The 15,032-nt window shown below is 34.6% G+C and overlaps 3 protein-coding genes across 8 annotated transcripts; 1 reads left to right on the top strand and 2 right to left on the bottom strand.

Moving 5' to 3' along the window:
* Positions 1-229: 229 nt before the first annotated feature.
* Positions 230-4,494, bottom strand: LOC121796372 (agamous-like MADS-box protein AGL14). Of its 3 annotated transcripts, none has more exons than XM_042195235.1 (7): positions 4,081-4,494; positions 3,262-3,343; positions 1,642-1,709; positions 1,463-1,559; positions 1,198-1,239; positions 1,049-1,090; positions 230-595 (listed from the first exon to the last, which is right to left on the bottom strand). In XM_042195235.1, the coding sequence occupies exons 1-7, from the start codon at positions 4,260-4,262 to the stop codon at positions 494-496; spliced, it is 615 nt and encodes a 204-aa protein (XP_042051169.1). In that variant the 5' UTR covers positions 4,263-4,494; the 3' UTR covers positions 230-493. The 3 variants fall into 3 exon arrangements, with proteins under 3 accessions (XP_042051169.1, XP_042051167.1, XP_042051166.1); XM_042195233.1 differs by having other exon boundaries at positions 1,463-1,562; positions 3,262-3,340; positions 4,081-4,490; XM_042195232.1 differs by having other exon boundaries at positions 1,463-1,562; positions 4,081-4,486.
* A 1,757-nt stretch (positions 4,495-6,251) lies between these two features.
* Positions 6,252-9,084, bottom strand: LOC121796362. Of its 4 annotated transcripts, none has more exons than XM_042195215.1 (6): positions 8,921-9,084; positions 8,261-8,393; positions 7,945-8,102; positions 7,703-7,834; positions 7,016-7,417; positions 6,252-6,631 (listed from the first exon to the last, which is right to left on the bottom strand). In XM_042195215.1, the coding sequence occupies exons 3-6, from the start codon at positions 8,085-8,087 to the stop codon at positions 6,493-6,495; spliced, it is 816 nt and encodes a 271-aa protein (XP_042051149.1). In that variant the 5' UTR covers positions 8,088-8,102; positions 8,261-8,393; positions 8,921-9,084; the 3' UTR covers positions 6,252-6,492. The 4 variants fall into 4 exon arrangements, with proteins under 4 accessions (XP_042051149.1, XP_042051151.1, XP_042051150.1 ...); XM_042195217.1 differs by having other exon boundaries at positions 7,945-8,096; XM_042195216.1 differs by lacking the exon at positions 8,261-8,393.
* A 130-nt stretch (positions 9,085-9,214) lies between these two features.
* On the top strand, positions 9,215-14,495 carry LOC121796306 (ubiquitin carboxyl-terminal hydrolase MINDY-1-like). Its single transcript, XM_042195134.1, has 12 exons — positions 9,215-9,503; positions 9,964-10,082; positions 10,268-10,374; positions 10,607-10,694; positions 10,857-11,874; positions 12,012-12,066; positions 12,157-12,238; positions 12,888-12,968; positions 13,061-13,165; positions 13,236-13,282; positions 13,711-13,861; positions 14,187-14,495. Exons 1-12 carry the CDS (start codon positions 9,335-9,337, stop codon positions 14,262-14,264), a joined length of 2,100 nt encoding a protein of 699 aa, XP_042051068.1. The 5' UTR covers positions 9,215-9,334; the 3' UTR covers positions 14,265-14,495.
* Positions 14,496-15,032: the final 537 nt, after the last annotated feature.

Here is a 15,032-nt window from a genome sequence, read left to right as displayed (position 1 = left end):
GTTGAGAACAGTTATGATTATCCAATGGCAGGTAAAAAATTATAAGAATATTATATAGAAATTGAATATTTTAATATTATTATTGTGATTTTAATTTTTAGCATCAGCTTATTTAAGTTTCTGATTATGTTGAGAGCATCTTGACTGAGGTAGCAAGAATTTTGCAAAATTCTCTACAAGTTAAATATGAATACTTAACGAAGGAAAACAAAATCAATCAAGGAGGAACTAATTAAGATTATTGTTACAAATAGTTTAAAACAAATCTGTGCAAATATGGATAATCAATCAGTCCTATAAGTTCCAAAACTACCTATAAATAGTTTAAAAGGAGTACTATTGCAAGTTGTAACAATACACAACTCAATACAAATCTTCAATTTCAGCCACACACTCTATATTCTTCAATTCTATGTCCAAATTCTTTCTTTTAACAATATTTATATTTTGTGACACCTAAGTTGTTTTATAAATATGAATGATATGTATATATTCATGGCGTTTGCCGGTGCGTTTGGGAAGGTGGTCCGATGAATAAAGCGGTTTCCACCGTGACAGGTAGCGGCGGCGCAGCTGTCAAATACAGTATCTCACTCTACACAAAAAAACAATAGACAATTAGAAGCTTTAGCAAATACTATTAAACACACACACACACAAATATATATATACATACACTAATACACATGGAATAAGATCTACATACATATATGAGTGAGTAAAAATAAAAGGTCTGTTATTGTAAGAACTTAATAACACTTGAGTTGAATATATAAAGCAATTGCATTCACAATCAGAATCAACTGCACTGAGAAAAATAAATTTGTCACTTCAAGTATTCGAATCATAGCAACTTGATATGTGCCATGACTCATGAAAACTTCAATTTGTTTGAAAAAAAATAAACAGTAGCTCTATCTAAACATATAATTATAATTTCGTATTTAAATGATGTCTTATATTTATAAATAATGTATTTACGTTAAGTTTAATGGCACAAAAGTAATGAAGAAATTAGGTAAATAAATCTATTAATATTCTTACATACCTTCTTCCTTAACTCTGCGTTTTCTCTAGTCAGTTTCTTCCCCTACATGAAGATTCATTTTCGATCAAACCTCTATATTCGTAGAAATACATGTAAATAATGAATCTTGATAAATAATTCTCTTAATCAAATTAAAAGATTTTAATTACCTGTTCCTTGAGCTGATCAATCTGCTCGTTCAATAATTTAGTCTGGTACAAGGTAAACATTATTCGAACTGAATATGTTAAACATTAGTCGAACATATATTCAATTAATTGATATGATCACTTGGGAAAGAATTAACTAGCTAAATTCTGGTTTTATTTATCAACTTGGTAAAAATTTGCCCTACAGTTACTAAACAAGTTAGATTTTGGGCTACATATATTAAAATTGCACATGTTTTACTGAAATCGATTTGAATGTATATACCTTCGTAGCTCTGATGCTTCTTAAGCTATGTTCTAACTGTCGTTCGAGCTGATCTAACTCTTCCGTTGAACAAAAATCTAAGCCCTGTCCCAAGAGTCTTCTGAAGCATAGGTACATTCATGCAACAGTTAGATACAGAAAAATCAAGAAAGAAGTGACTAACAAGGAAGATAAATAACCTCTTAGATTCTTCTAGAAACTCTATCTTCTTAAGCAAATCATCACTGCTCTGATCATCTGTCGTTAGCTGTCTCAGATCCAATCATAGTACAAAATTTAGAATGTGTCTCACAGTTGATTAAATTTGTACCGGTTTTGTGGTTTAAATCTGAAATATCATAATTCAAACAGATTATATATGACTCAAAATGGAAGCTAAAGCATTTGATCAATATTTCACACATGTTCCTTATTTTCTTGCATCTTATGTTTCAGACTTCACAAACTATGGCAAAATTCTTGTTTTTAACCAACTGAAAAAACTTCCTAAAAATAACACAAACTTTCTAAATTTTATTGGCCAAAACTCAAATATTTGGAGTCTGATGGTTAAACTGAAAGAACCATTTGAAAGCTCTGAATGATAGCTTTCTAATGGTACTCATAGTAATGGTCATGGTCACCGAAAGTGATCCGAAATTCAGATTTTTATACCATGTACCGTTAGAAAGTTATCGTTGAGAGCTTCACACCTTCGGATTTCTCATTCGACTTCCAAGAATCGAGTTATTGGTTAATAAATTTTGGGCTTGGGTCAAATTTGGAAACATAATTTTGGAGCATTTTTTTATACCCATGACAGAGTTAGGGTTTCCAGTTAAATTTTTTATTTTTACGTATTATTTTGATTTGAACTTCTGGAGGAGAACAAAGATTCGAGGCTTATTTTCGAGTATATTATTTTAATAACATTTTCATTTGATTTGAGTTGTTTAGTAGTCACAAACCTGATTTGCAATATACTTTTATTCTAAAACTACTAGAAAGTGGATAGATTTGTTTTAGATGAAACTTTACTATGAGCAAGTAGGTTCCCTTTTTCTTCTCATTATCTCGATTTGATTATTTTCTTTACATAGAATAGTATGTCATGATCTAAACTCAAAATAATATATATTTTTTTGCACAAGATGATAGTGAGATACAATCACAAAAGGTTATTAGTACGAGCTCAAAGTACAAAGATATAAGACTAACTATTATTAATTATATTGTTATGTTGTAGTTTGATTGATTGGGTTATTTCATAGGAGTAGATTAACTTCTACTAAATTCCCCACTCCAAACTTCCAGCAAACAACACACCATCAAAAAACTGAAAAAAACCAAACTTACCATCTGGAAAAAATTCAAAAACACTCTATCACACTCCAAACTTCCGACGAACACCAACAAAAACCCACGCCCACCACCACACGAACACACCCAACGCGCTACCCCACTCTTGAATCTTGTTGTTATAACGCCCCCCTTCATTTTTTAGTTTTTGGATCCGCCACTGTATGTAGTATTAAGTTGAAATCGGGAGCACAAGATTTAAACTGTAATTTGCATTATAAATTCTAATACACATGCATTAGTTCAATAAAACAAAGACGTTTCACCACAACTTTTTCTCGAACTCCCGGTCTATTGGTTAGAGGAATGGGAAATTATTTTAACTTTTACCAATTAAGTTGTTCTTCATCACGGTTTTTGATACTTTCTTGACCAAAAGCGCAAATGCCTTTTTTCACTAAAATAAAATTAAGTAGAATCAATGTTTCAAAATTCAAAATAATTCGGTGAAGAGTTCTGACCTTGAGATTTTCTTCCATGTTGCTCCCACTTGAAACGGCAGCGTTTGCCATATATCTGTCTATGGTCTTATTGATCCCACTGCTGAATATTAAGAGTTTCAAATGAAAACATCAATCATCAAAAAGCAACCTAACTTTTCATAGAATGACAAATTTAACCACAAATTAGTACACAGTGCATGGCTAATCCTGAGACTTTCCCATTTTCCTTAAGTGTTTGAATTAAATTTTGATGAAATTAGACCTTAATATTAATTAGAGCTAGCATAAAATTAATGAGAAATAAAAGACTCCTAAAATTTCCTAAAAGAACAGACTACTAATGTAACGTTCGAGCCAAATCCCAAATTAGAGAGATATTACGAGAATATGTAGGTATGATGCTTATTTGATGAGACGAATGAATATGTAGGCACTAAACAGTACTGCAAAAAATCTCGTGCCGAAAAAAAATGTTTCGCTCTAAATGAGACAAAATGAGTAATAGTTTACATAAGTACCACTAAATGAGTCTTGTTTAATTTTTGTACTTGTTCATTGTGATGATCTCAATATTTTGTTGAAGAGAATCGCATTGGAGAGAACAAACTTTGGGATTTGGACTTGGCATATTTCCAAACCTTTAAAGGCGTTGGAGTTTACAACATTAATTCAACCCCATTTCAAAACAATAATTAAAGTAAAACAGCAGAAAATAAATAAGCTACCAACCACAAAAATTAAAGAGAGAGGAACCCAAACAAATGGGGGAAAAAATACACAAAGAATTGAGTGAAATTTAAGAATTGAAATATATAATAATAAACAAAGTGATGGTACCTTGAACTTGAGAATTCACATAATTTTCCAGTGGAAGAGAAGACCATGAGAGCAACTTCAGCATCACACAGAACTGAAAGCTCAAATGCCTTCTTCAGCAGACCGCTTCTCCTCTTCGAGAATGTAACCTGTCTGTTCGTCACGTTTTCGATTCTCTTCAGCTCAGTCTTCCCTCTCACCATTGATTACTTTTTTGTTTTTCTCAGATCTGTAGCAGCAATTCAAGAGACAGGGAGAGAGAGAGATTTTGTTGTGTAGAAAAGGAGCAAAATTGGAAACCCTAGATTTAAAAAGGATGATGAGAGATGATTTTGGGGTTTCTACTTTTAGGTGAGTTTTCAACCATGGAATAGAAATAAAGATGCTTTAGGAAAGGCCAGGTGATTGGTGAAGCCAAATAGTGACCTAATCCATTTCTTTTTTTAGTAAAATTAGACAACCTGAAAAGAAAGACTAAAATGAATGGGAATAATAATGCAACAAGTGGAGACCTGTCGGAGTTGTGAACTCCAAAATTCCTGGCCCACTCATCTACTCATACAAATTAATACTATCACTAATATTTGGCCATTTCTCATCTACCCATCAAAATAGTCAAAATATCCCTCAGTCTATTTCAGATTCTGGTAACCTGACATGAAAGCAATCAACTCATATCAGATTTACCATACTTTATTGGTTGCTAAATTGTTATTAAACAAATTGATCCATCTATTAACTAAACAAAAGATAAGACTCTAACCGATGACCGATTAATCACGTTATGGATATCACACCAAACATTTTAATTATCGATTATCAGGTAATCGATTAATTACCGACCGAGTCTGATTCGGTTACCTTTTAGTGAAACTATTTGTCCATCCCTATCATACTTGTAGATATTACTCTTGGTAGAAACTTAGTCGATTTATATCAGACTTATATTAGACATGCAGACTTTATAATCTTGATAAGAACACGATCAATTCATTATATATAGGCTTGCCGGACTTGGTATTCTTAGTACGAAGTCAGTCAGCCTCGGTTTAGAAATAAATATCCATGGTTCCAATTTGAGCCGAGTTATAAATAGAAATAAATTTTAAAATTATTAAAAAAATTAATTCCAACTATAGTAGGACTACGACAAAAAAAGGAATACATGACTATAGTAGAACGGATGGATTATAGTGTTCATTATATTTAAAATTGATTTAAAATAGTTGTATGCGATTGACTATCTACTTCATCTACTCCCATCATCCCCCACTCTTCTAAGTGAACCATTTTTTCTTTTTGCGATATCTCACTCTAAATTATACTATATTTCTAAAAATAGAAACATCACTCTCTCTACGTTTTCACTCTCTCTTACTTTATTTCTCCACTCAACACACAAAACAAGACTACATAAAATCCTATGTCGAAATAGAAATGCACTACTTAGAGTTGGATGGAGGGAGTATTATGTTTATTTTTCACATTTTTTTAAAAGATGGTCACTAATAACGTTATTTACCTTTATGATAATTTAAATCCTCGATATATTGGTATTTACTTTTATAATAATTCAAATCCTCAAAATATTGGATGGCAAGAGGAATATCTTTTTTTACTCTTATTGATTTAATCTCTTACTTGCAACGACATCTTTTAACTTACGTTAGCTCCACATAATTGCCTCTTGTTGAGCCCAACATATATTTATATATTACGAATTGTTTGAGACTATAAGCTAAATGTTTATTTTATATATAATCGATAGTGTGTACAATTTGGGGCTCGGATAATTGAGAGCATAAAAATTGTCGCTTTTTCACAATCGCATTTAAAAATTTAAAATATTTATTAGACTGACGTCTGATGAGCTAACTCAGAAATCCAACTAGTACTGTATTTATCAAAAAGTTGATTGGACCCTTTCTTATATCATGTCATAGCACAGTTTGAAGTGAAACTGATTTAAACATATACCGATGATAAAAGTCACATAAAATTCTGAACTCAAACACTGTTTTTTTTATTGAATAAAATACTAAAATTTATAGATAAGAAATTTACATCTTTAGGTGAAATGTCTAGATAAGGAAAATGACAATTTCTTGAGTTGCTGTGAAGGATGAGAAATTCAGCGGCTGTAGCATTGAAAATACGAAGTAAAAAGTTTCTAAGAGAGGCGATTTCTGGAGTTGCTGTGAAGAATGAGAAATTCACTGGAATCGTTAAAATGGGGCTTCCAAAATTGAGAAAGTGTGAAGGAGCAAGAAATAGATTAATGTTGCAAAGAGACGAAAGGCATGTAAAATGCCAGGTGAAAAGAAAGAAAGAAAGCACTCACAGACGTTCAAAATCTGTCGTTCAACATATCAAATCTCCATATTTATATATCCTGTATCTGTTGACATATAACTTTATATGGCTGCAAAAAGGTCATGGAAGGGCAGGCAACTCGACTTTGGTGAACGACAAGAAACTGACCCTCCCATGCTCGACCACGTAGAGCTTGAGAGGTATTCGACCACAACATGTCTCAATGTCCTCAATCTCTTGTCTGGATGGCGGGTGGCCACTGCATAAAAATGGTATCTTTGTGTCACTATATGCAAAGGCAGGTCTTATCCATACTGAATTTTACACAAAGAAATACTAAAACAGATGGAGTTCGTATAACAGTTTGTGTACTAGCAAGGATCCTAAACCTGATCAAACTATAGAGGGAACATTCAGCACACAAATAAAATGATCGTCTTTAAAGAAAGAAAGACGAAGTGTATTTCCATTTTTCTTGCCGTCAGAAATCATAGGATAACAAAATGAACAAAATTAGTTGCATTTTTTATCCAGACTAATATCACCACATTGTTCATCATAGATGAGTTAGCAACAGTTTGTTGAAACATTATTGAATCGAAGGAAAATGAGCTGATCAAGAATATTTGCTGATTTAAGTTACCTGGCTCGGCACACCATAAAAGATGGATCTCCTGAGGAAGACTTTCTGAACTTGCTATTAGGAGGGAAAACATCAAATATTGGTCTGGTTCCGCCAAGATGCATGTTATTAAACATATCTGTGATGAAACCGTAGTCTACATTTCCCTTATCAGTAATACTGCAGGACTCTCCCACACTGTCATCAGCATTGGTTTTATTTTTCATATTCTTCATGGACCAAGCCACACCATGTCGGCCAACAATATATCCGAGATACTTCAGGCACCGGTAAACCTCAAAAGACTCCCAAGAGCATCCATACTTTTCCCGGTCTTCTGCTAGCTTTGCATACAAATCACTCAAGAGAAGAGGAGTGTCGTCAACATTCAAGACATCCAGGGCACCAATCTCAGCTAAATATCTACACCAAAGAACAACAATAACTAGAGTTCTTTACTCTGAATTAACTATGTGAAATGTACTACCCAAGCAGCAGCATCTATTTAATCCAAATACCAAAATCAGTTATCAACTGAGGCAATAACAGGATTTAAGAACAGTATTTATTCTCTCTGGTAGCAAAAAGTGATAATTGTAAGCAGAGCACTGACAATAAATAAACAAAGTAACCAAAGATAAACAGAGCCCATAATGCACCAAAAGATAACAATGTCGGAATTGAAGATGAAGAGAATGCAACACATACAAAGTTTCTTCTATTGAGCAATATGTCTTCCCATTCCGACTTATCCCAGTCGTGATCCACATTTTACCCTTCTTCTCCAGCACCTCAGCCATTCCCAGCTCTTCAATCCACCACACCTTCGACCTCTCTTTTCTGCAGTGCACATGAATATTAACCATAGTCTCATACGTTTTTAATAACCATTTCCCACTCACAGACACAGAGAAACTAAACTGCACATCACTTGCTTTCCAACAATATACCTAAATTGCAGCTTGGGAAAGTCGCCAGAGGCGAAGCAAAGCTCATCATCAAGTGAATCCTCGACAAAACTCTCAGAATCACTATCACAATCATACACCCCATCATCAGAACTAAAGCTTTGTGAGGTGTTTGTTTCCATCATTCAGACAACCTGGAACTTCAAAAGACAAGAGAACGTATATGTACTTAATCTTTCACAGAAAATATGATATCTTGCATAATGAATGCAACAATCCATCTCATTAACACTGATACATACAAATATCCTAACTTCTACCTCAAAAAACATTCCTTCAATATCAATTTATAACTAACCAGTCAAAATTCTGCAGCAAAATCTTGAGCCAAGTGCCGTTAACTTATTGGGAAAGATTGAGACTTTACGGATTTTAAGGCTTGCAGAGACCGAGTCTTGACGGTGCAGAGACATTGGCTTACCTAAGATGTTCTGCACCATTACAAATATCAGTTCCATTATTTGATTGGAGTTGTAGAATCTAAGAAGGCAGAAAACGCCACAAGTAAGAAGAGAATTAGGTGAGAAGAGTTAAGAGAAAAAATGGAGAATAGATGAGAAGAGGGAAGAGAAATGGGAGGGGAAAACGATAACATATTCCAAGAATATCATTTTAGTAGCTTTCCAATATGAGTGGTGTTTCCCGGCAGAATCAAGGGCACCAGTCCATCTCCAGCTAATTAAATGTAAAAAGCTTAAGCTAATTAAATCCCTCATATACACAGATGATGTAAAAAGCAGTGTTGAATTTTAAGCTAATTAGATATCTAGAGCTGGTGATGCATGCTCAGGAATTAGCAAATGTCACAATGGATGCAATTTCCGTTTCAAATTTTCTACTAAAAGAGATTGATTGTAGAGGTAGCAAGTTTATGTGAAGTGCAAGAGCATAGCATATTGAGAAACATGTGCCCCTTTTGAGAGCAAATTGAGAAAGGAGAATCCGATGTGTGTATTACCTAGGCCGTTGGAGAGGGCGTTGAGTAGTTTGGAGTAGTAGCTCCTGATCCTTTTCTCCGGCGGTACTGAGAATAGAGCGGCGGCGAGAGGGAGGAAGGTTTCGTGTTTGGCTATCAATTTAGTTATATTTTGATGTGATTAGATTTATATAGACTTCATTATTTACACACTATTGCAGTTTATTTACTAAAATGAGTATTAATTGAAAGAAAATATTTGATAATTAATTAAAAATATTTGATCTCAATCTAAATAAAGTGAAATTGCGACAAGAGAACTCCCAAAATCATTTCTTCTATTTCCAGGCTGTAACTGCTATCGTCACTCCACCGCTGTTTGTGTTTTGTAGTAACAACTTCTGGAGAAAGCATAATTGATTTGATCGCTTCAGAATCTGCGAAACAGCTACACGAATGGATTCTCCGCATCAGTCCGGTTCACCCTCCGCCGCCCCGCCGCCTGAGCTGGAGGCCAAGCGCGAGAAGGAGATGGTGCATAAGACTAAAGTCATTCAGTTTCTCGGGCGAACCGCGCCTATCATTCTCCAGAACGACAACGGCCCATGCCCTCTCCTCGCTATCTGTAATACCGTTTTCATTCTCTCTAGGTCGTTCTAATTTTAGCTCTGATAAGAGTTGATGTGATTCTGATCTTAGATATAACGTATTTTTGGGTTTTGCACGATTGATTTCATGAAACTGCAAACTGTGGAAAATGAAAAACCTGAGTGAAATTCAATTCAGAATTATTACTATGTTAATTAGTAATTCTGACTTATCTTGTCTAAGTCTGGAGGGCAGCTCATCACGTTTACTTTTTTTGTTGGTGTGTGGATTGTGTGGAATATGGCTGTGTGAGGAGAACATAATTTAGTCGTAGCTGTTTGTGTTTTGTTTAATTGGTTTGACATCATGGGTATTGTGGCTTAGGATAAAAAACTGATCTTGTATACTGAATTATGTTCACAATAGATGTTCTAATGCCGAGCCTTTTCATGCATCTATCATTGTTTGACCTAACTTGGTGTTACATATGACGATAGGTAATGTTCTTTCCCTAAAGAACAGTTTGAATCTGAGCCCAGATATTCCAGAGGTTTCCCAAGAAAAATTGCTTTCACTTGTGGCTGAGCGGTTGATTGACTCAAACACTAACACCGATGTAATTGCTTCTTTATTTTTAAATATTCTTGTTTATATATTGGTGAGATTAAGGCTTTTGAGTTGGGAAGAAGATTTTTCTTTTCTCAAATTTGTATCTTTGTAATTAACTTGAGCTGAGTATAGTAGTTTGCCTGCTTCTTTTCCCTTTTATTGATTAATCTAATCTTGTGTCTTGGACGACAGAACAAAGACACTGGGTATGTAGAAAATCAGCTGCAAAATATTGCGGATGCAATTGATTTACTCCCAAGACTTACAACAGGCATTGATGTGAATTTGAAATTTAGAAGGTATACCACTTGTTTTGCTTCTCCTTTTAATTTTGATTTTTGAGCTGTCAAATGCTACAATCTGCTTGTATGTGCTTTGAGGCTAAATTTTTGTGGTCTCTATATACTCTAGTACATGTGTTATTCAATTTTATTTTTGGGGGTAATCCTTGTTGTAGTGCGGTATGATCCAATTAAACTAGAAACTGTGTCTACATATAATTTTTTGACGAATTTTGTCTGAAATTTTCAGAATTGATGATTTTGAGTTCACCCCAGAGTGTGCAATCTATGATTTGTTGGATATTCCACTCTACCATGGATGGATTGTTGACCCACAGGTATGGTTTGTTTCTATATCTGACAGGCTAAACTTGCAAGAAATTTGTGAAACCTACAACAAGTCCTATTTGTTCTTTCATACCTCCCATTATCTTTTGTATAAACCGGTGGCCTGTGGGTTGATTGATAGTCAAGTAAATGTTTCTATGCATGCGTTTCAGGACCATGAAACTGCTGATGCTATCGGGGCTAAATCATATAACACTCTCATGGGGGAGCTTGTTTCATTAGAGGCAAAAAGTATAACGAGTGACGAGAAAAAGAATTCTGAAGATGACACTGTTGATTTTGTCGCTGCAACTACTGCAGCTCTTGGAATTCCTTCTCCAAGTCTTTCAAGAGGCCAATCCTTTAATGATTCTCCTCCACAAGCAAGGAAAGGGGACATCGAAGAAGAAGAAGAGCTCTTAAAAGCCTTGAGATTGTCAGAGATGGAAAATTCTATTCCAATGGCAGATAGTGTTGTGTCTGATGGCCATATGCATGAAAGTGAGTCGATCAACAAGTGTGAACTGCTCGCACCGCCGGAAATGGTTGAAACTAATTTTGCTGTCGAATCCGCTAAGACTGTGGCATTGATATCCAATGATAGCAATGCTCTGGGCGAGCTCCATGTAGATCCAGGCTCTGAAGTGGTTTCACATGAAGCCCTTTCTTCAGAAACTGATGAAAAGCAATTGTGTTCTCGACCTTCAGATGAAGAATCTAGAAACGTTGTTGATAATGTGATTGGTTCAGGCACAGTGATACTGAATGGAAAGGTCCAACCAGTATCTTTAGGACAAGATCGTCTACCTGCATCTAGTGACTCACAGCATAAATTGATGAGTGATAATCATGCCCAGGATCAAGTCACTTCCACCTCAAACCCAGAAGCCGAGAAAAATTCTTGTGATGTATCTGATGGAAAAGATTCATCCAGCTTGTTGAATAGTGCAGATTCAGATTCATCTAGCAGCCAAATGCACCAAAATGATAAGCCTGAAGCCAAGTCTTCCATTGTTGATGATAGTGAACCAATTTATGAAGGTGAAGATCGCATATTGGACTCACGTACTGTTGCTTATGCAAACCGAGAGCCTATGTATGAAGGGGAGGTGGTACTTGCAGAACAGGTTGATACAGGTTTTGTGGACAATGGTGACTTCGGTAGAAAGGACACAATTTCTGTAAAAGAAGGTAAAAAGTGCTCTAGATCATTGATAATGATTCCCTGGTGATTATTTTGTTTTATTAAATTCATTCAAGATTATGGCAGCTCTATTTGTTTAATTTTATTAGACCTTTATGCTAATGCATGTATTATTTCTCATTAGGGGAAATCATCAAGAACTTCATGAAGAATAGTGCTAGTCAGTTGACTGTATATGGGTATTTATGTTTGCTACATTGCCCCATTGGTCAAGAAGATATGCTTTGTTTGCCATAAGAATCATCTGATGATTGGTTGTCTTGCTGCAGCCTATTTTGCTTACAAGACAAAGTCAAGGAACGTGAGCTTTGTGTGTTCTTCAGGAATAATCATTTTAACACTATGTTTAAGGTTAGTACATGCAATTTGCTATGTTATTTATCAGTTTTCTTTTCAACAATTATAGTGATAACTCGGTATGCTTGTCGACTCGGTAATACGTGTAAGTTTTTCCCATGTCAAAACATTGATTATATATGACTTATTGATGATCAATGCATTTAACAACTTTTTATTGTTCAATAGTTATAATGTTGTATCAGTTTCCTGTTATGACAGAGTTCTTTCATATCCATATACCCTTTACTGCATGTAAAACACCTTTCTGAGGAATGACAATCCATGACCTGACTTCTTTTCTATTCATATTGCTTGCTTGTATGTATCTGCCCATGTATAGAGAATTTCCATATATTTAGATCCTATGCTTGTAGCAAAGCATGATATATTACATCACATAATATATTTGAAGATGCGGTTCAATCTGGTTATATTATTTGTTTAATTCTGCTCAGGGGTGGATCTAGAGTGTAAGCAGCCTTTAAAATTTTCATATATATGTGTAAAACCTATCATAGGAGTGGGAACTTGTAAGGATTAATTTGGCATCTGGAATATGGAATAGCATCTCTCTGGAATATTGATGATTTGTAATCGCAACTCTGTATTGGTATCAGACCATTTGATTAAATCTGTACCTGATTTATCGGTTAATTTGCAGTATGAAGGTGAATTGTACATTTTAGCAACTGACCAAGGGTATCTAAATCAGCCAGACTTGGTGTGGGAAAAACTAAATGAGGTAAGTTGATGTTTCTTTTTAGTGCATGGAAGCCTAGAATCTAGATAGTGGTGAACTGTTTATGTTTCGTTAATTTGATTTTCATGTTTTAGGTGAATGGTGATACTGTTTATATGACTGGCAACTTTAAGCAATTCAAGATGGATGAACATTCCAGCAGCACTTGGGATGAACAGAATGCTAGGGCCACTACTGCAGTATGTAGTTTCTTGTTCTAGAGCTTTAGGTGTTTTAGTTTCTAGCCTTAATTAAATCTCTTCTTTGCAGGACTACCTGGCTAGCATTGATAGTTCCGAACCAAATACAAGTTTCAAGTAATTCTATTTCTTTGGCTCATGATTTATTGTTCTCTTAGTTTTATGTTACATATTTATGATTTAGTTCACTGTGACTACAGAATGTAGTGGTATCTGAATATTTCATGATTGGCCTACTTTAGTCTTCATTTATTCATGTACTCACTACTTTGCCAGCTAACACTTTATTGATACAGTATGTATTTTGAAGTCATTTTCTCATAAAAAGGTGTTTTTTCGGATTTTCTTTCATGGTGGGTATTATTTAAAAAAGACACTCAGTAGATGTTTATGTCAGTTTGATTTATATTTCTTTTTACTTATACTTTCAAATTCTTCCTAGTACTAATTTTTGTCTGATGCATCACAATATGGTATTCAAATTTAATTTGATTTATATGCTAAAAGAGCAAGCTCGTGAATCTTACTTGGATTCCTTTTCTCAGTTCTGATTTGCAACTGGCGATAGCTCTCCAACAGCAGGAATTTGATCAACAGCAGCAGGAACAGCAGCGAGAACAGCAGCAGCAGCGTAATGCACAGCAGCAAGCCGTCAGCGGCAGTTCAAGGCTGATTGTCGGTCCTCCCCAGCCCCAGGTATGTTAAAGTTGAGATCTTCCGTATTATTAAAATAATAAATAATCTAGCAAATCGTACTAATCCTGCGACATCCCTATTAATGCTTTGCTTCTGTTACATGAGCAATATTATGTGAAATTGATACCAGGAACATCCATTATTACTTATAGCTCGAACACAACAGACGACATATATCCCTGTTGTTAATCTCATGCATTCATTTCTACGGGCACATGTATTGAGTGCCAAATACAATGGAGCTTGCACTTTCAGGGTTTCAGCGTAGCTTCAGCATCTTTTCATTACAGTAGTTGCATTATCTGATTCAGATATGCTTGTGCAGGCTCCGCGGAATAGTGGGAAGTACACGAGCTCCTCAAAGCAGGAATCGAAATCAAAAGAGAAGTGCATCATAATGTGAATGCTGTGGGTGTTTCTGGTTTAGTTGCAACCCTTTTCGGTTTACCTCTTTGTTTGTAACACTGATAACTCGTTATAGTCTTCTGTTGTAAATAAAAATCACTCATTTATAGCATAGACAACTACTCACTTTGTTGTGGGATTTTGCTTTCTGCTATTTTTCTGCTCACTCAATAATTAGTTTCATTTGGTGTTATGTGAATAAAAATAAGGACCTGGTTTGATGAGTGTATTTTGAAGGAATTATATGTTGTTTTATTTTCTATGACTTGAATAAATATGATTGTTCGTTTGTTTCAAATTCTTGCCGTTTATAAAATTAAACAGATTGTGGTGACAAGCTTGAACTTGATGAGAAAATGGAGAATTATTGCAGTAATTGTTGATTAAGTCATTATTTTTATAGACTAACGTTCTTTTTTTTTCTTAAATATTTGGCCAAAAAAATTTGGTCCTGTATGTTATGTACTTATGTTTGACACCTTTTTCCTACACAATCTAAAAATGATCATATTTTTAAAAGCAAAGTTGACTTGATGTCACACTTCTATTTTGAGAACAAATAAATCATCATTAATCCAACTACTTTTTCTTTTATTATTATTTTAATTACTTTTTCTCTCTATCAATAAATTTAACAGCATTTTCTTTATTTATTTAACAAATCGTATCTACTAAAATCTTGTCACCCAGCGCCTTGTGTGACAAGATAACTAAATATATACTGCCAATCATAATTAAGAATAGTAATCAAGATAACTAAAAATAT

The sequence above is a fragment of the Salvia splendens genome, chromosome 3, assembly GCF_004379255.2.
Source record: "Salvia splendens isolate huo1 chromosome 3, SspV2, whole genome shotgun sequence".
NCBI classification, from domain to species: domain Eukaryota; kingdom Viridiplantae; phylum Streptophyta; class Magnoliopsida; order Lamiales; family Lamiaceae; genus Salvia; species Salvia splendens.
The sequence above is the reverse complement of the archived record's forward strand: the minus strand, read 5'-3'. Positions and strand labels throughout refer to the sequence as shown.